The 22,244-nt window shown below is 36.5% G+C and overlaps 1 protein-coding gene across 1 annotated transcript in view; it reads right to left on the reverse strand.

The window, feature by feature from the left end:
- FSIP1 (fibrous sheath interacting protein 1) overlaps positions 1-22,244 on the reverse strand; it is a 162,427-nt gene that overhangs the window by 134,684 nt on the left and 5,499 nt on the right. Inside the window, exons 3-4 of the mRNA XM_058541202.1 lie at positions 18,813-18,967; positions 17,362-17,455 (exon numbers count right to left, since the gene is read on the reverse strand). Coding sequence (XP_058397185.1) covers positions 17,362-17,455; positions 18,813-18,967 — 249 coding nt within the window. The remainder of the gene's footprint in view (positions 1-17,361; positions 17,456-18,812; positions 18,968-22,244) is intronic.

Below are 22,244 nucleotides of genomic sequence, written 5' to 3' on the forward strand. Positions count from 1 at the left end.
ATAGTCTCCAAATTCCAACATTCACAATACAGAGAATCTGTACACTGATTAACTGTAATTGTGTTTGTCTTTTTTATTGTAGATCCCCAAGGTGATGATTTCAAATATAAGGTCAAGATAGATTCTATATGTATATATTCTACAGGATACAAGAATGTATTTGAAAAGAAAACTGAGGGGACTCAGCAGTTAGCTTTCTTTTGTGATTTATTCTCTTGGGCTAAAACTCATAAAGAAATTAGGAAATTACGTTTTTCAACTCTTTCTTGTTTTAATGTAATCTATTTTATGTCCTCCTATTTAGACACTGTATATTTGCAAGAAACTGCTAACATAAGTAAGCATCCTTTTTTTTAATTCTCTCTCTATGCCTTAACATAAGACAATCTGCCAGGTTGTGGCACAGAAATGTTTTTGCTGGGCCGGCCCGGTGGCTTAGCGGTTAAGTGCACACGCTCCGCTGCTGGCGGCCCGGGTTCGGATCCCGGGTGTGCACCGACGCACCGCTTCTCCAGCCATGCTGAGGCCGCGTCCCACATACAGCAACTAGAAGCATGTACAGCTATGACATACAACTATCTGCTGGGGCTTTGGGGGAAAAAATAAATAAATAAAATCTTTAAAAAAAAAAAAAAAAGAAAGAAATGTTTTTGCTTCAGAAAACATGACAAGTCTTGAAGGTATTACGGGACCCACCACCTATCTCTGAAACAAACCTGGTTCAAATAGCCCCTCTGAGATGATACAGACAAAGGAAGCAGGCAGAAGACATTTTCACCCCAACAGACAAACATCACCCAATTCCACACATACAACTTCTGATAGTAAAAACAAATTCATCAATTCCAACTCCTTAATTTGGAACTCATAATAATACAGCATCATTGGGATTGACATTACAACTTTAATCCTTGTACAATATTTTATGAGTTAATCTAGCAAATTAGTAGTGTAAGCCTTGGTGGGAGAGGGGTAAGCTATTCAAAAGACAAAAAGGTTTAAAGTTCTTTTAAATTTTAATTTTTTTACAACCATTATTATTAGGGGTCTTAAATATTCATTATAGCAGGCTCAGCAAGTCAGCAATTTGGCAATATTTTATTCTGAGTTTAAGTTATGTCATATACCTAAAGTGGTAATATATTTATTTTTGATCCCATAATTCCTTTTTAATAGCAATTTCATTCAATTATACACCAAAGCACCCATAAAGACACAAAAATATGAAAACTTGCAATAATAAAAACTATTATAGCAAGACACTATTTGAAGATTTTAAACCTAGGGGCTTGTCCTAGGCTAAAATCATTCTTGTGAATCTGTGGCTCTTCACCCATAGTCTCAGTAGTATTTGTTGCCTCAGACAGCAGGGGGTACAGCCTAGAACAAAGGCCTCATAGCTCAGTTTGAGTTTAAAACACAAGAGTTTTGAAAGTCAGGCATTCAATTGCAGGAGCTTAACTCCTTGAGGAAAAAAAAGCATTTTCTGAATGCTAAAACTCCTCCTTTAGAAAGCTCTTCCTTACAGTTAAAAAAAAAAAAAAAAAAAAAAAAAACAGTGGGTGAAAATCTGAAGAATAACAAGATAAGAGCCTCAGGGTATCTCCCTACAAGATAACATATTCAGTACAAAAGGAAAAATAGTAACTTGACAGTGGAGAAACCTGGCAGATACCACTTTAACCAAGTCATCAAGGTTAACATCACCAGAATGGGACAATCAACATCATGTGCTTCCTGATATCATCCATGGAGAAGGACACAGTATACTTCTATGGGATTCCTGCCAAAAATGCATAACCTGAACTTAATCGTGCGGAAACATAAACAAACCCAAACTGGGGAACAGTCTACAAAATAACAGGACTATAGTCTTCAAAACTGCCAGTGTCATAAAACACAAAGAATGACTAAAGAGACATGACAACTAAATGCAATACATGATCTGGGATTTTCTTTTGCTATAAAGGATTTTAGTGGGACAATTGGCAAAATGAATAAAGTCTGTAGATTAGACAATAGTATGGTATCAATGTTAATTTCCTGATTTGTGTGTATGTGTGTGTATATGTGCAAGCATGTGGAGAGGGAGACAAAGGGGAGATATATATGTATACACAAATGGAAAAAGAAAAGGAAAGTGTGGTAAAACGTTAACACCTGGAGAATTTGGATAAAGGGTATTTGAGAAGTCTTTGTACTTTTCTTGAGACTTTAAGTCTGAAATTATGTCAAAACAAAAAACTTAATAGGAAATTTTTTTAAGTCCTCTCCTCACTACAAACATCTTTCTGGAAAAAGAAAATCTCGGGCCGGCCCCGTGGCTTAGCGGTTAAGTGCGTGCACTCGGCTGCTGGCGGCCCGGGGTTCGGATCCCAGGCGCGCACCGACGCACCGCTTCACCGGCCATGCTGAGGCCGTGTCCCACATACAGCAACTAGAAGGATGTGCAGTTATGACATACAACTATCTACTGGGGCTTTGGGGGAAAAAATAAAAAAATAAATAAATAATTTAAAAAAATAAATAAAATAAAAGTTCTCTAACAGAGTGGGCCTATTTTTAAAAAAAAAAAAAATCTCACTTCAGACATCTAGAGCCAGAGCTTGAAGGACTGAGCACAATTTTTAATAAGAGTCCTGAAAGAGGAAGATTGCAGGATGTAATTTGTTGCCTGCCACCTAGGGAAGAACTTAATGCCCATCTCAGACAATAGGGAAGGACCCAGAAGAGCATCAGAGGGGATGAGTGTAGAGTATATGCAAGTGACACAAGCGTGAGGCTGCTCCCTGGCACACATCCCCTCAGAGGTGAAATCCCGGAATTGGATAGAGATCCTCAAAGAGAATGGGGCAACCCAGAGCAGAGCAGGCTCTGCCTCGCCACACACCTGGAACTCGGGGAGGAGACTCCACATACATGCTCCACACCTCCCCATGACAGCTGCAAAGCAGCAATGGTGGTGTGGCATGTTTAGAGGGAGGTGGGGCCTGAAATATTCTCTCACTCTCTCACTGTCTCTCTCTCTCTCTCCCCCTTCCCTCTCGCTCTCTCTCTCTCTCTCTCTGTCTCTCATACACACACACACACACACAATTTCCATGGCTGGTCTGTGGCATGGAGGAGATCCAGAAGTTCTCTCTCACTCCCGTGAACTAGAAGAAGCCCTCCCCCCACTCCACATCATATGCCAACCAAAAATGCACATATTCAAATGTCCCCTACAATTGAGAACCACTCTATCAGACAATAAAGAAAATTTCAATAAACTCAAAATATCGAAACAATGACACAATATCATAAATTTCTATATTAGCTTTTAAAATATAGTGCTTATAAAAAATTCTGGAGAACAAGGGCAAGGTGTCATCATTTTCTAATTAACTATTAAAGCAATGAGGAAATAAGAATAACAACTTGTAGAGAATAATGACGACACCACATACCAAAAAATGTAGTATAGAGATACAGCTATATTCAGAAATAAATTCATAGCAACGATGCTTTTTATCATATATCATTATGAACTGAACTGTCTCCCTCCAAAATTCATATGTTGAAGCCCTAACCCCCAACGTGGCTGTATTTGAAGATAGGGCTTTTAAAGTGGTAATTAAACTTAAATGAGGTCATTGGGTGGGGTCCTAATCTGATAGAACTGGTGTCCTTATGAGAAGAAGAAGAGACACCAGAGATATCTTTATCCCCCCCTCCTCCCCTTGTGCACAGAGAAAAGGTCATGTGAGGACCCGGGGAGAAGGTGGCCATCTGCAAGCCAGGAAGAGAGATAGTCACCAAAAAATGAATTTTCCAGCACATTGATCTTGGACTTCTAACCTCCAGAACTAAGAGAAAATAAATTTCTGCTGTTTAAGCCACCCAGTCTGCAGTATATTTTTATGGCAGTCCTAGCAGACTAAGACGCATATTTTAAGAGAAAATAAAATGAGCTTAACTAATTTAGCTGAAGAAGCTAGAGAAAACAATAACAAAAGAAGTTCAAGAAAAGAAATAATAAAGATAAGAGCTAGAATTAGCAAAGAAATTCAAAACTTGTTCTTGAAGGTATAAAAAGAAAAATCTGCAAGTATAATTTTAAAAAGAGAAACACTAGTTGTAAATCAGATAGCACGGTATTGGGCAAAGAACAGACACATAGATCAGTGGAACAGAATAGAGGGTTCAGAAATAGACCCACAAAAATATAGTCAACTGATCATTAACACAAGAGCAAAAGCAATTCAATGGAGAGAGGATAATCTCTTCAACAAATGGTGCTGGAACAAGTGGATGTCCATAATCAGAAATAATAAAAGAAAAGAACCTAGACACAGACCTTACACTTTTCACAAAAATTAACTCAAACTGGATTATAAACTTAAATGTAAAATGCAAAACTTTAAAGCTTCTAAAAGAAAACATACGAGAAAGATCTACGTGACCTTGGGTTTGGTGATGAGTTTTTATACAGAACACCGAAAGCGTGACCCATGAAAGAAAAAATTAACAAGTTGAACTTTATAAAAATTAAAAACTTCTGCTCTGCAAAAGACAGTTAAGAGAATGAAAAGACAAGCCACAGGCTGGGAGAAAATATTTGCAAAACACATATCTGATAAAGGACTTGTATCCAAAATATACAAAGAACTCTTAAAACTCAACAATAAGAAAACAAACAAACAAATTTTTAAAATGGGCAAAAGATCTGAACAGGCAACTCCCTAAAGAAAATATACAGATGGCAAATAAGCATCTGAAAAGATATTCAACATCATTTGTCATTAGGGAAATGCAAATGCAAATTAAAACAACGAAATACCACTATATACCTATTAGAATGGCTAAAATCCAAAAAGTTGACAATACCAATTGCTGGCAAGGATGCAGAGTGACAAAAATGCTCATTCTTTGCTGGTGGGAATGCAAAATGGTATAGCCAGTTTGGAAGACAGGCAGTTTCTTACAAAGTTAAACAGTCTTACTATATGATCCAGCAATCCTGCTCCTAGACCTTTACCTAAATAAATTGAAAATTTAGGGCCACAAAAAAGCCTGCACACAAACATTTGAAGCAGCTTTATTCATAATTGCCAAAAACTAGAAGCAATCAAGATATCTTTCAATAGATGAAGGTACAAATAAACTGTGGTACATCCATAGAATGAAATGTTATTCAGTGACAAAAAGAAATGAGCTATCAAGCCACAAAAAGACATGGATAAATCCTAAATGCATATTGCTAAGTGAAAACCCAATCTGAAAAGGCTACATACTGTATGATTCTAATTATACAACATTCTGGAAAAAATAAACTATAAAGACAGTAAAAAGATCAGTGGTGGCTAGGAGTTTGGGGGGAGGGTTTAATGGGAATTCACACAGCGGATTTTTTAGGGTGGTAAAACTATTCTGTATGATATGAAACTGTAACAGTGGTTACACGACGCTATGCATTTTTGAAAACCTATAACTTCACAGCACAAAGAGTGAACCTTAATGTGTGAAAATTTTCAAAACGTTATTTAGGATGTCATAGAATCCCAGGATGGAATGCAGAATGTGACAAAACAATCTAACTGTTTGGGGTTAAACAATCTCACTGCAGGGAGTGGAGGAAAAAGGTGATCATCTTAAGTAACTTTGGAAATGAATAGAGTCTGTAAGACTAAAGGCACCAGAAACTACACTGGAGCACTGTACTCCAGTTCAGTTGTTTCCTATGGGGGTACAGGGTAATAATAGTGATATCATTATACTTGTATAGTGGAATTAAACAATTAAGTAAATGGAGGGCTGATGGTGAGAGCTGGGTTTCTTACTGTTGGAGCGGAGGTTACAGATAAGCAAGGGGAAGAATGATCCATGTGGTAACAGAGTAAAGTGAGAGACATCAGTATGAACTCATGGGTAGCTTAATACAGATATAGATGATTACACATAGAAATATTTATAGATATGTATATAACAGTTCAGTATATACACAAATATTTCCTTTCTGAGAGGACCTAAAATCAGCAACTCCCCAGTAGCAACAAGCACGCCTAGTGTCCAGACCTTGGTTTCCAGTACCATTCTCCAATCAGAGGAACCAGGGCTCCTTGGAGAAATGGCTAGTTCTAGGACTCAGGTAGGAAATATACGAGTCTGAGCATCTCCTAGTGCCAGAAAGTAAGAAAGTGCTCAACAACAACAATAAAACAAAACTCACAATGTTGGAGGTACAATAAAGGGACACAGGAGTCAACTAAAAGAGCTCCCAATGGCCAAAGCTGGAAAAATTTTCAGCAACAAAATAAAGTGATATTGGGTTAAAACTCAAAGTACAAAATAAATATTCATGAGTCTATACTTAAATAAATGATTGAATAAATAAATAAATGGGGAGAATAGACAAATCTCCCATGCAGAATAATTCAAAATAATTTATTAAATACTCTGCCTTCAAGGAGGTGAAGCATAACCCCCCACTCTTCAAGTATGGGCTGCACAGAGTAACTTCCTTCCAAAGAGGACAGTATGGAAAAGGGAAAAAATACAGAAATTTTAAAGTGGAGAAATCTGACCAAAACTCAGCAAGGTGATCAAAGTTAACATGAACAGTGATAATTTATGTTGATAGTATGATGTGATGTAATGGATATGGCACTTGAACTCTGTGGTCTTCCTCTCAAGAACATACAACCCTAGTCTAATCATGAGAAAAACATGAATAAATAGAAATTGCAGCAAATTCTACAAAATACCTGACCAGCACTCCTCAAAACTGCCAAGGTCATCAAAAATAAGGAAAGTCTGAGAAAGTGCACAGCCAAGAGTAGCCAAAAGAGACATGAGGACTAAATGTAATGTGGTGTCCTAGAAGTGACCCTGGAACAGAAAGAGGGCATTAGGTAAAAACTAAAAGTCTGAATAAAGTATGGACTTTAGTTAATAATAATGCATCAAGATTGGTTCATTAATTGTAACAAACGTACCATACCAATGTTAATAACAGGGGAAACTGGTTGCAGGTATATGGGAAATCTCTGTACTGTCTTCACAATTTTTCTGTAAATCTAAAACTGTGCTAAAATAGAAGTTGACTTAAAAAAAAAACTTCTAGATTAAAGAGAGAGAAGAAAAACAAGAACAAAATTAGAAATAAGAAATGGGACATATAAACAATAAGAAGGAGAATTATTATTTTAAAATACTACATGAAATTTTACTAGTAAAATTTTAAATCTCAGTGAAATGGATTCTTTAAAATTTCAGTGACATGGCCATATTGCCAAAATTGACTCCAGAAGACTAGTAAACTGAAATAAAATAGTAAATATGAAAGAAGATGAGAAAAGAGTCAGAGAGTTGCCTCCAAGAAATTATTTGAACCAGATGGTTTTTCCAGTGAAATCTTTCAAATTTTTAGGGACCAGATAATCCTCGTGTCATATAAACTGTTTCAAAGTATAGAAATAAATGAACAGCCAGCCCCATTCATTTTATGAAGTTAACATAGCCCAACAAAGCATACACACACACACACATGCCCCCAAACCCACCTCTACCCTCAATACCACAACATACATGCACATGAGTACACACAGTCACATACACACACATGCACACACACACAGAGCTAATCTCACTTATAAATATAGATACAAAAATTCTGAAAAAATTCAGCCTTTCAAATCTGACACTAAATTAAAGGAATAATTCTCTATAACCAAGAAATATTGACCCAGGAATATAAGACTCATTTAGTCTTTAAATCTAGTAATTTTAAAACATTAAATGAGTTTGTCAAGAAAGAAAAACTTTATAATTTAAATAGATATTGAAATGCATTCAATAAATTTGAACACCAAGTCCTTATAAAATTCTCAGAATAGGAATAACTATTAAAAAGACACAAAAACTAACATTATTTCCAGGTGACCATACCCCAACAAGACTCAAAGCAAACAACTAAAGATAATTAGAATAAGGTAATTTAACTATCACTGAGGGCCAGAGATTAATGCCCTAACTCAAGCAGTCAGGCACAGAGAGGGCAAATCCTCCCATCCTCCACCTTTTAGTTCTATTCAGGTCCTCAACAGATTGGATGATGTCTACCCACATTGGGGAGGGTAATGCACTTCCACTCAGTCTACCAATTCAAATGCTAATCTCTTCAGGAAACACCCTCATAGATATACCCTGAAATAATCTTAACCAGACAGCTGGGCATCCTACGATCCAGTCAAGTTGACACATAAAATTAACCATCACAAGGACTGGATGGATGATGAAACCATTAACCAAGATAGAGAAAACATACAAAAGGAGGAATAAGTTTCAACAACGGGAAGTATGAAAATTAATAAACAGAAACTTCATTTAAAATGGAATGGGAGGCCAGAATGGGGAGCTCTCATGCCCTACTATGATTGCAGAGCCCAACAGGAAGAAGAAAGACTTCCTCTTCTTGCCCAGCAACAGGTCAGCCAATGAGAGACTGTCACAACTTAGTCAATGAGAAGCCACTACACTTCAAACCCTCTGTCTCCTCCATTGGACTCTTCGTTTACAATAGCCCTCCCAATTTCTTCTTCCCCTCTGTAAAAGAGTTTCTCCTCTCCTTGTCAAGGGAGACTTGCACATGGCTCACCATGGTTGCAGACGCCAAATTGCAATTCTTTGCTGATCCCAAATAAACCCATTTTTGCTAGAGAAATAACTGGCTGTCTAGTTGTTGAAGGTCAACAGAAGTAAGGGGGCAGGGGGGCAGGAGAACCAGTAGGGAATAATGAATCCAATAAAGATGTTACTATTCTATGAGTGGTCAACTGTGTCAAATGCTACAGAGATGTCAAGTAGGATAAAAATTAGAAGTATGTCACTAGATTTAGAATTTAGGAGGACCACTGATAAAGTAGTTTCTACAGTGTGATAGGAGCAAATACAGACCATTAAGTTGAGAAGTAAGTGGAAGCTGACGAGATAGCACCAGTAGGTGTGGACTATTCTTTCAAGAAGTTTGACCTTTAAGCAGAAGAGGGAACTGAGTGGTACCTATTTGGGAGTAGGGTGAAGAACTGAGGGAAGAGGTTTTATTTGTATGTTTGGTTGGTTTTACAACTCTTCAATTCTGTCTTAGGACCAGAAGATTTAAACATGGCAAACTGAAGGAAAGGAGCCAGAAGAGACAAGAAAGACTGAAGCTCTAGGTGAAACACAGAACGATTGATGGACCAGGAGCTACAGGCAGAGTGAAAGGAATGGGATGTTACTGACTTTGGCCTTGGAGAAGAAGAGCACCTTCCCTCCATCTAAGGTAAGAGGGAAGGAGAATGGAGGAGAACAGTCAGAGTGCAATTTAGAGACAGAAAGAAAGAATGTGGAAGGGATTCCCACTCATTTGTTCCATTTTCTCTGGACAGTAAGACTGCCAGAGTGAAGGACTTGCAGAAGAGGACAGGAGGTTAAGCACACAGTAACAATCTGGAATAGCCATTTTGGAGAATGCAAAAGAAATTGCTAAGCCATACTGAGAATCCAAACAGAGGTTAAAGACCAAAAATCCTTAGCTGTATCAGTCAGCACAGTTATGTGATTTTCTCCTTCAGTCCTCTACAATCAGAGCAGAAAAAGACTACCAGATGTTCTTGGAATCTTGATCTTAACCTCCAAGAGCAGAAGTATCACATACCTGAATTTCACAGAAAAGCACTTCAAAAGAGGTATTCACAAATTTTGAGAAGCCTAATTAAGATGTCACTGTTTTGTGCTTATACCCACTTACAAATTTGGAGCTGGAGTCACAAGAGGCAAATGTGACAAAGGCAAAAAAGAATAAACTCCATCAAAACATTAATAACAAACAATCCCATCACTATACAGATTTTCCCACAGAGTACTGAATTCTATCTCTATCCATCAGATAAATGCTGAAAATTAAGGGAAAACTGGTATGACAAAGAGCGTTGATTTTCACAACATTTCCCCAAAAAAACTTAAAAGTAATCCCTCAAAAATGGAGTGGGACAGATTTTTAAAATATTTCTGAGATCTCTAGCGAGTGCAATATTGTCTACTTCAAAATCTCAGTATTTAAATTTCAGGTTATTATCTCTGAATTGTAAAGTCAAAACACGGTAAAAATCAATTTAATGTCGTTTTTACCTTTCTCTTGGAGTCAAGGCTCCATTTGTATTTAGTACCTATAAATGAAACTAAATACACAACTCAATAACAAGTATCTTTTCTCTCTTTTTTTGCTGTTAGTTATTTGTGATGTTAGAAGGAGACTAGGATATCTTTTGTGTTTGGGGGGCTGGAAAACAGGCTGGAAATTGCCATTCTGCCACCAGCCCAAAGTCCCTCAAGCTACTCCTAAATAAGAGGTTAAGGAAATGACTGGGAGAGAAAAGGAAGAATACTCATCCTAAGAATTTCTCCCTTTTTTTAAACAAAAAATAAGAAAAAAGGTAGAAAGTAGGTTTGGGTATGTTCATAGGTGTGTGTTTAAAGTTCAAGTTCAAATAAATCTGGCTCCAAATTCTTTGAGATCCTTTTTAAAGTATGTATTTTAACTAGATGCTGCCACCTACTGGACAATTTACAAGGACTTTGCACTTTCCTGGGAACAAAGAAAAAATGATCATGGAGGGAAAAAGGGCAAAAGATTTCTGTTTTCATAATAAGCCTTATAGGAACATTTTACTTTAAAACCTATGGTAATATATAGGCTGATCAAAATAATTTTTTATATTTTTAATTAAGAGAAGTAGTCGAAGTTCAGTGAGTAACATGGGAAAGAAACCAATCTCAGAATGGAACAGACATATGCAGTTTCACACTATTCTACAGTATGCAGCTATGTTGTAATAGTAGGAATATGAGACTTTCAAAAATCAGTGCTATGTGCTCAAATTGGACTCTTGCATTTCTATTCATTTCTTTCATACATGCAGTGAAAATACTCTGCTAATAATACCTTTCTTAAACTGAAGAATCCAAAAGTTTCCTCTTTTGAAATAAGGTACTAATTATTTTATGTAAAATGTAAAAAAAAAAAAAATGTGTAATTAGGCTAACAATGTAGTCTAAAGTAAATACTACCTCTTTTGGTTTTTAAGATTTTTAAAATTCAGATATGTGTTGTTGTTAAATACGTGCCTATAATATAAAGAGCCAGCAGAAAATTTCATTAAGGAATTCGCCTTTTATAAAAGACCAGTCATCAAAAAAAAAATAATTAAATCTGAAGAACCGGGAATACAATAACGTTGTCTCTTCACTCTGGTGAACGGGTCAAGTGTGAGCTAATCAAGATAGACGGTAGCAAGAGCACAGGGCAACAGACATTCTGTTCACCTGATGTTGTCTTTTATTTCCATTTCCTTTAACATCAACTCTATTTTTGCATCTTATCTGCTTTGCACACAATAAATACTGCTAAAACACAAGCATTGACTAGGAATTCGAAATCTGAAAATTGAAACTCTAATATGATAATGTTTAAAGCAATGATTATCTCTGAACAAAGCTTTCAAGCCCCTGGTCACTCCAGTTTTCAGCTCATTAAGTCCAACTGGTTTCCACCGTAGAAAATTCATGCTAATCTAATATTACTGTAAATGTCTACAGAGCCTGCGGAAGTCACACGACTCCAGAGATACAACAGTGAGCTCTAGTTTAAGCCAAATATACACGCCACGAGCTTTAAAAATTACATCTATTTGATAGTTCTGATTTGATTTTGAAGAAAGGGCAACTGAAAACAAAAGTCTTGCCCCTCAGGGCCAAAAGTTCACTCGGTAGTGAACTCTGTGACTGAAAATGTTAATGTCAAAAGGCCACCAGGGATCCCCTTACAGACTAGCCCGTCTTACAGTCCTTGCTGCAGAGTCAACCACAAGCAGGTGTGGCCTCTTAGCAATGGCGCTTCCATTAGAGAAATCAGCATTTGGCTCCTGCTTTCTAAAATATAGATACTGAGATACTATCACATCCAGCATCACATTCCTGACACTGCCCATGTTTTTTATTTGGAATAAGGAGTGTAGTCTCAATTCTGTGAAGGTGTAGAATTACTGATAGACATGAAAGAAAATATAAGAAGTAGTACTTTTCAAGACAGATTATCTTCATACAATAGTCCTTAGACATTTAAGTTACTAAAAAAGCATTTTATAAGCTATAGGTTTAGAGGTACTTTGCAGTCTTTTTTCTTACATAATGTAGTCATTGCTAAACAATTCTCAAAGAGAAAAACAGGCTTGAGAAAAACATGTTATTCCAAAACACTTTTTAAAAAGACAACAACATATCTGCCCTAATAAAATGTATTATGAAGCTACAATAATCAAAACAGTGCAATACTAACATCAGCACTGACAGAAACATTAATGGAATAGAATAGAAAATTTGGAAATGGACCCAATTAGTGCATGATAAAGTTAGCATTTCAAATAAGTGGGGAAATAATGGATTATTCAGTGAAAGGTCTTGAGATAAACAGCTATCAAATTGAAGGAAAAAAAAAACTAGATCAACTCTCTACCTTATAAATGACACCAAAACAAATTCCAAGTAGACTAGCATTTAAAATTGTTTCATAAAATAATAACTATACCAAAGGAAAATACAGGTACATTTTTATATTATCTTAAATTGGAAAAGGCCTTTTTAGGCAGAGCAACAATTAATAATATAAAGGACTGATTTAATTAAATAAAACATGTTAACTTTGTTAAAGCAAGAAATACCACAAAATTAAAGAAAAATAAGTTAGAAAAAATGTTTTTGATATTTACAACAATCAAAGAATTAGTATCCTTAATATGTAAAGGAGTCCTTCAAATCAATAAAAAGGAACATCTCACTTTATAAAAGAACAAGTAATTCACAAAATGGCTAAACAAAAGAATAAATATTCAAGCTCTCTGATTACCAGAGAGATACAAATTATTGTGACTTTATTTTAAATAAACAAAGCTTTAAAACAATTACAAAATCCATTGTTGTTGGGGGTATAGGAAAACAATATTCAGCTACAATGTTGGTGGGAGTCTAAATTGGTATAACCTTTCAATAAGTCAATTTGGATAAAAATCTTTAAAAAGTCCAACCCCTTTGACTAAGTTATTTCTCTTGTAGGAATTTATTCAAAGGTATATTAGTTTCCTGTAGCTTCTGTCACAAATTAACACAAACTTGGTTGCTTAAAACAATAGGAATTTATTGTCCCACAGTTCTGGCGGCCAGAAGTCCAAAATCAAGGCGTCAGTAGGGCCCCACTCCCTCCAGGGCTCTAGGTAAGACTGCATTTCTTGACTCTTCCAACTGCTAGCGGCTGCCAGCATTCCTTGGCTTGAGGCCACATCACCCCAATCTCTGCTTCCATCTTCATATTGCCTTCTCCTCTTCTGTGTACCTCTTCTCCCTCTGCCTCCCTCTTATAAGGATACTTATGATGGCATTTAGGGCCCACCTCCATATTGCAGGATTGTCTTCTCGTCTTAAGATCTGTAACTTAATCATATGTGCAAAGACCTTTTTTCCAAACAAGGTAACATTCATAGCTTCTAGGAATTTGATGCAGATATCTCTTGGGGGGCCATTTTTTTGGTCTACCACAGAAGATAACAATGGAATAATTGCCTAAGGATGTTATTGCAGCATTAAATATAAGTAAAAAATTGAAAAACAAAGGAAATAATCAAAATGTTTAATACCAGGGTATTAGTTAAACAAATGATGGTACATCCATATAGTGAATATACAGTCATTAAAAATAATGCTGATGCAGGGGCCGGCCCGGTGGCGCAAGCGGTTAAGTGCGCGCGCTCCGCTGCGGCGGCCCGGGGTTCGCTGGTTCGGATCCCGGGCGCGCACAGACGCACTGCTTGGTAAGCCATGCTGTGGCGGTGTCCCATGTAAAGTGGAGGAAGATAGGCACAGATGTTAGCCCAGGGCCGTCTTCCTCAGCAAAAAAAGAGGAGGATTGGCGGATGTTAGCTCAGGGCTGATCTCCTCACAAAAAAAAAAAAAAAAAAAAAAAAAAAATAATAATGCTGATGCAAAACATTCCAGTTATCCATTGTTACATGTGAAAAAATCACCCAAAATTTAGTGGCACATAGTAATAATTATTGCAGGCAAGATCTACTGATGGATGCTAAAATTAGTGGGCAAAATTTTGAGGAGAAACAGGATATTTGAATAGTCTTAAAGTAGCTCCCCCAAAATACTTATTAATTGCTAAAGGAAAAATAGCAACTTTACAGTAGAGAAAGCTGGCAGACACCACCTTAACCAAGTTTTCAAGGTTAATATCACCAGTAATAAGATATATCAACATCAGGTACCCTGAGTGTGGCTGACTGAGAGCACATAACTTCTGGGGTATTCTTGCCAAAAATGCATAACCTCCATCTAACCAAGAGAAAACATCAGACAAACTGAAATTAAAGGATATTTTACAATATAACTGACCAGTACTCTCCAAACGTGTCAAGATTCTGAAAGACAAGGAAAGAATGAGGAACTGTCACAAATTGGAGAAGACTAAGGAGACATTACAACTACATGCAATATGGGATCCTAGATTGGATACTAGAAAATAAAAAGGATATTAGCGGAAAAACTGGTGAAATGTTAAGAAGGTCTGCAGTTTAACTAGTAGTATTGTAATATTTTAATTTCTTAGTTTTGATCATTGTACTATGGTTATACAAGATGCTAACATTAGGGGAAGCTGGGTGAAGAGCATATAGGAACTCTGTATTATTTTGCAACTTTTCTGTAATTTTAAAATTATTTCAAAATAAAAAGTAAAAAACAAAACTTGGCATAAAACAGTGACCATTTTATTATGCTCATGATTCTGCGGGTCAGTAATTTTAGGGACATGACAGAAATAATTTGTCTCAGCTCCACCATGAATGGGGCCTAAGCTGGGGTGGCTGCATTTGGCTGCTGACGTCTGGACCAGCTCAACTGGAGCCATATGTCTAGCCTTGGGTATTGTCTACATGATGTTTGCTAGGAATGAAATGTCCAAGCTTGCTCCGTCACTCACATCTCTGGTGCTGCACTGAGATAGCTGGAATAGTCAATATAACGTTTCTGAGGGCTGCTGTACAAATTACTATGGAATGGATGCCTGAAAGCAACAGAAATTCATTCTCTCACAGTTCTGGAAGCTAGACACCTGAAATCAAGGTGTCAGCAGGACCACACTCCCTCTGAAGTCTCTAGGGCAGAATCCTTCCTTGCCTCTTCCTAGCTTCTGGTGGCTCCCGGCAATCCTTGGCGTTCCTTGGCTTGTAGCTACATCACTCTAATCTCTACCTCTATCTTCACATGGCCTTCTACCCTGTGTCATTGTGTCTCTGTGTTTCCATGTGTCTTCTCTTCGTATAAGGATACCAAATATTGGATTGATGGCCCACCCTAATCCAGTATGACATCATCTTAACTAATTACATCTGCAAAGATCTTATTTCCAAAAAAGGTCACATCCTAAGGTTCCTGGTGGACATGAATTTTTGTGGGACACTACTCAACTCACTACAGGTGGGAACCAGCCAGCATCACTCTCTTTCTGCACACCCTCTCCATATGGCTTGGCTGGACTTTCTCATGGCATGGCAGCTTCAGAGTAGTCTGACCTCTTACGTGATGGCCCGCTGTCCTCTGCTTCCGAGAAGAGAAGCAGAAACTGCCAGTCTTCTTACTGGCTAGGTCTGGAACTGGTGTAGTATTACTTCAGCTGTAATATATTGGTCAAAGTATTCGTAGGCCAGCCCAGACTGAAAAAACAGGGAGAAATAGACTCCATCTCTAAATGAGGAGTGAAATGAACATACATAGAGGGAAGGAATTGATGGCAGCCATCATGGAAACAAGCTACCACACAGATCTGTTCTGATTGATAAGTAAAGGTGCTCATGAGCTACAAATTAGTGAAAAACAGGTTACAAAACACCATACATATAATTTGATCTCATTTTTATTTTTAAAAATATATATGGATATTTGCACTAAAAATGTCTCAAAAGATAAAGAGTAAACCAAAATATTAATAGTGATTATCTCTACAAGTTGAGAATGTAGGTGATTGTAATTTTTTTCTTCTCGTTTACCAATATTTTCTAATATAGATTACACGTGTTACTTCTGTAACAACACAGAAGAAGTAGACAGTAAATGATCTATGATTTTAACAAGCAAATATTTTTTGGTGTTTCAATTACGATATTTCAATAAGGCGAATTTAGACAAAGATCTATCCAATAGAAACTCAGAAAGATTCATTTTTTTACAAGTCCTTAGTCATACAAAGGGCAACCCAGATGGGGCACCACCTTCTTGAGGAGAAACATTTGGTGCATTCTAAACCCAAATCCCTCTGTCCCAAGCAGCTTCTGGGCTCTCAATGCTGGGTCCAGAAAGAAACAAACCTGAAGGAATTTCATCCACATCAAAGCTCATGCTCAACAGCTGCAGTAGCCTGAACCAATTTCTCGGGGTTCTACAATGTTAGACATTCACTTAGTAAAAGAAAAATGAATCCCAAGATTCTCAGAGAAATCAGAGGCCCCTGCTTAGAGTCAGTCTAATGCCCAAGCAGTACTAGATGACCACTTATGTGATGTAGGTTAAAGGATTTCAAAAGTGTCCTGCCAAAACATACCAACCACCTCCCAATCCCTAAAATATTTACTGCTATATAAGTAGGTTAAAGGTTACATGACTCCATAATACTTCTGTAGGAGGAGGAGTAGAATAAGAAGAAGGAGAAAGAAGAGGAAGGGAGAGGAAGAGGAGGAGGGGGGAAGAAGAGGGAAAGGAAAAGGAGGAGGAGACAAGAGGGAAAGGGGAGGGAGGAGGGGAAGAAGAATCACAAATATACATACACACAAGCGGGGGAAGTAGAAACATAGTTCAGAATTAATTGGCTGGTCTCAAAAGCAAGACTGTGAGAGAACAGGAAATAGGACAAATCAGTAATGGAAGTTAATGAAAGAGGCTGCAGAGGCCTGAGTGAGACACCTCGTGGGAGGATTCTAGGCAGTTAGGGGACTGTCTGCATCAACTAGGCATCTAGAGGCATCTAAGAGGCATAGGAAGTAAAGGCAAAGACATGCCTTGTCTATTTCCTGATTTTTCCCTGCCCTGTCCCCCTCACCCCGGAGCAGATACAAATGCTAAAAGACTGAAACATACCTAAATTCAGGGTGTTCCATATAATCCTACCAAATGTGATCATTTCCCCTAAAGAAGAGTTAAACTCACAAAGAAAAAGAAAAAATAACTGAATTGGGAATTTTACTTTAATCCAAATAGTCAGTGACTCTGAGATAAAGATGAATAAATTTTACTCACCAACAGTTTCTTCTGATGCAGTAGTCAAAGCCAGAAACGTTTTTGTATTTTCCGTCTCCTCATTACTTTGCAAAGCTTCACTAGTTTTTGCAGACTAATACAAGAGAAATAAAAGTTTAAACATAGGAAGAGAAGGCAACTATACTCATTGATATTTTTTAAAATTTCAGCGTGGTTTCCAATTGTGTACATACAAACAAGAAGGGTCAGGTCATTTCTATTCCTTTAATTAGGAAATCTGTTCATGTTTCCAGCTCCCACAAAATTCTGTCAAGGAGTATTCCCAGATAGAGTTGGAATATATGTCTATCATTATATGATAACTACCTTGCTTAAAGTTTCTTGAGTTTCTATTTAATATTTCTATAACTAATGAGTAACCTAAAGGAATATCATCAAATTATAATTACAGACATTTCAAGATTGATACTGTATTTTATTATGTTTCTATTTATAATTCTTAATTACAAGCAAACAAAAATTTTCTTTGAGATTCAACGGAAATAAGTGATAGGCTAACTTTTTCTGCTCAAATTTACACATATTATTTCTCTACTTTAAAGCACCACATTTTGCATGTTGCTTTCTTTCCATGCCAGTGGTCTTCCTAGGAACCTTGTAAAAATGTATTCTTAATTACTTCACTATTAATTCATATTATCATCTAGGAAATTTACTTAGAAGTCAGTCAACTGATCAAGGAGGAATTTATCAAAAACAACCAATCTGTTATTATAATTTTCCTTACCTTAAAAGCATTCTCCTATGAGGGGCAAAGTTCAAATATGAGCCAATAGCTATACATCAAGTCAGGGCCCACATCAGGTCAACATCCACCCCTCAATACCACAGAGAATAAAAGGTCCAAGAAGGCCAAGGAAAGTTAATCAAGCACTAGAAATGTATTGAGACAGAAGCAAATAGAGCATGGTCCCAGACCCCAAGCACTTTACAGCTTCCCAAAGAGATCTTGACCAGCGTATAACAGTGAACTCCCCCTGTCGGTCACAAAGCTTACTCATATAATAACAGTAACCAGGGGGTTAAGTTTTTGTGTATTTGTATATTTATCTCCAAACTATAAGGTTGCTGAAGAAAAAGCAGACTGGCATACTCGATGAAAGCAGATACCACATCCCTTTCTGTTCCAGAGATGAGGAGCCCCAGCCTGACACTAGTAAGAGAGGCCTATGGCGCTGTCCACTGTCCACAGGGAATGAACACTCCAGTGCAGTGCCTCAATCTGTAATGCTGCAAAGTTATCTTCTCCAGTTCCAGAAACCTATCTCCCTCCCCAACCCCCATATACACATACACACACCACTGCTCCACCTCCACAAAACAAATCAATACAGGCAGAGCACATTAACACTACCACAGTCCATGCTTTTCTTATTCATCTTCAAGGAAATTGTTTCTTACATGTCAGCATACAGTTATACAATTCTTACCTTAAGTTTTTCCCACAGTTTTATTCTCATTTCTACACCTTGCCTCTTAATTTCTCTTTCTCTGTATTGTCTCTTCACCAATATCTTATCAAGCCGCTTCATCTTCTGAATAGCATCTTGAAGTTGAGAATCTAATTCTTTCAATTCGGGTTCATCTATATTGTGTTGAAAGTAAGAATGAGCTTGAAGTTTAATAAAACCATAAAGCTTTGTTTTGTTTGTTTTAACTATTTGTTCTTTCATTCAACAATCGTTCATGGCTGATGGTAATAACTAACATTGGTGACACGTGTCTTGATTTACAAAGTGCTTTCACACGTATTTTTTTCATGTAATTATCAAACAACCCTGTGAAATAGACACGTATCTCTATTTTACAATTGAGATAACTGGGTTCTTTCAAACAGCTAATAAATTATAGCACTGAACTCAGAAGTGGGTCTCATATGATTTTAAATCCCAAATTCTTTCTCCTTCATTCTGCTATACCTTCTATATTCATAACTAACAAACAAGAAATAAGGACTAAGACCCTATCCCAAAGCTGCTTCAGATTAACTGAAGGAGAAGGCACGTATACAAATAGCTACAGTAAAATGTAGCATAAGTGACACAGAGTCATTCCAATATATAGAAACAAACTCAGAAAAGTACTCCATATAATTAGACTCCTTTTATCTATGCCCCTTCCATTGTTGAATTTCTTTGAAGTACCTCAAAATGCTCCTTAGTTGTGGATAATTAATAGTAACTTATCTGAAATTAGGGACTCTTTAGAACTTTCATCATCCAACTTTTAACCCATGATTAATGATAATGTTAACAACAGCAGCTAACATTTATAGAGTTTCCTGATAGGCACAGTATTAAGTGCTTTATTTATATTCATTATCTCATTTAATCCCCATCATAACCCTGTGAAGTGGTATAATTATTGTCCCCATTTTACAAATTAGTAAACTGAGGCTAATTTGTAACTGAGTTACATACATGTCCAAGATAACATAATTAGTAAATGGCAGAGTCAATTTCCACCCAGATCTGTTTGACTCCAGAGCCAAAGCTCTTCACCAGCAGGCAATACTTCCTCTGTGAAGTCTGATGAAAGATGACAAGCTGGCAATTGCTTATAAATGCTCAAATACGAAAGTCTCAGCCTCCTCAGGGTAGATCATTAGAATGGCATACTATGCTAAAAAAGGCCAAATTTTACAACTTTTGAAAGGCCAAAGAGTCCAGTGATGTTTCCCCATACTGTATATCATTTCCTCTTTAAGGAAAAGGAGATATTTTAGAGGGAATAAGCTTACCCAAAAAGAATACTGATCTTATTAACAAGGAGGCTCTGCAAATCTTATTGCTTATGTACTTCAAATGCAACAGTCTCTAGTTCTAATCCCCAACTGCCAACCCTAGCATTCTCACGCTTCAGGTACACAGGTGGTCTGTACAGCAGGCATTTTGAAGTAACCCATGCAGTACCGAAACAACATAAATACAATGTAAACTGGGCTGATAGCTAATACCAACTAAAACACAGGATTAATACTGTAATCCTGAGTCACCTGGCCTAACTTTGAGAGCTGACCTCACCCCAAACATATTCTAAACCAGCACTTCCCAAAGTTTATGATCTCAGCTTCCCTTTACCGCCTTAAACATTATCAAGAACCCAAAGTAGCTTTTGTTTATGTGAGTTATATGTATTGATAATTACCATATTAGAAATTAAAACTGAAAAATATTGTTAATATTTATTTATTCATTTTAAAATAATAAACATGTTATTACCAATTACATGTTAACATAAATATAACATTTTTATAACAAATAACTATATTTTCAAAAAAAAATTAATGAGAAGAATGGCATTGTTTTAAATTTTTAATATCTGGCTTGATAGAAGACAGCTGGATTCTCATATCTGCTTTTACAGTCAATCTATTGCAATCTGTTGTTTCAGATAAAGTATATGAAGAAAATTTGGTCTCACATAGACATATAGTTGGAAAGGGAAGGAGAAATTTAATAGCCTTTTTACATGATTGTGGATATTCTTCTTTGATACTACATCAAAACTCGACAAGGGATAATGTGAAATCTGTAACCATATCAGCAACCTTTTTGTATTTGTTCCATTAAAATCCATGGATCTATCTTTCATGTTGGATGGATATTTTACCCTGCACTGGTCGTCTGGAAAACAGTGGTTCACTGAATTATGCAGACCTTCCAAATGTTAACACATTTCAGTATACAATATCAAAAACTCACATTTGTTAATATTGCCACCATTTTTACCAGAAAAGTCTAAGTATTGGGAAGCTGTCACACCCAAAGTGAATATACAAGTTTTCCAAAATTCTAATTTTCACTTGAAAACTCAAATTTTATCCTTGACAAAAAATACTGTCAGTTGTTTTCCTTGAAGTAACAAGCTCATTTCATTTAAAAAAAAAAAAAATCTGCCAAATACCGAAGTCTGAACAATAATAGTTTGTCTATCAGTCACATTCTTTCAAATATAAAAGGTGTTCCATCAAAAAAGTGGCCAGTTCAGCTCTCAACTTAAACTATCATCAAGTCCTTTTCCTTAACACAATTTCACATTTTAGTATACAGAACTGCTTTATATGTACCTCCCATTTTACCACACAGGATATTAAAAAGATGTGTATTCAAAGGTCAAGATTTAACAAAATTAATAATTTTTACTGCTCCATCAAGGACATTCTTGAGTGACACTGGCTATTTTTTTTCCGCCAGTGCCTGGTCGTGAAGAATACAGTGACTACTAGTACAATTTGGTGTCATTGCCTTGATTCATGCTAAAGCACCAGCAATTTTACCCACCATTGCTGTTGTACCATCAGTGCACATGTACATTCAGCGGGCAAAAGGCAAATAGCATTATTTCACTATTATTATGAGTTATATTACTGATATATCAGTATTATGACGAAAGTAGTTTTTGCTTTGCAGAGCTCCTGAAAGGGTCTCAGAGACCCCCAGGGCTCTGCAGACCACATTTTGAGAACTGTTGTTCTAATTCACTCGGACCAGTATTAATTTAATAATCATGAAAAAAAGAGTCTTGTAAAATCCAAAAATTATTAAGATTAAGTAGGATTATCCCTAAAAAGGCATTTATAAATTACAGGATACATTCTATTGTACAATTTTAGTCATCAAAAAGATCAATAAATCATGTGATACAATGCAGAAATACTTTCTGCTTGATTAATGTAAAATGACAACAATAACAATTTTATGAAATGACATACTTTATTATTTTTCTAAGTGTATTTAAGGACTCTTAATATTTTTCCAAATAAAAACTGGTGGTTGCTTGCTCACAAAAAGCAATTATTTTTATCATTATTATTATTATTTCTACTTAGCTGATTAAAAAACATGTAATTCTAATATTTT

The sequence above is a fragment of the Diceros bicornis genome, chromosome 5, assembly GCF_020826845.1.
Source record: "Diceros bicornis minor isolate mBicDic1 chromosome 5, mDicBic1.mat.cur, whole genome shotgun sequence".
In the NCBI taxonomy this organism is placed as follows: domain Eukaryota; kingdom Metazoa; phylum Chordata; class Mammalia; order Perissodactyla; family Rhinocerotidae; genus Diceros; species Diceros bicornis.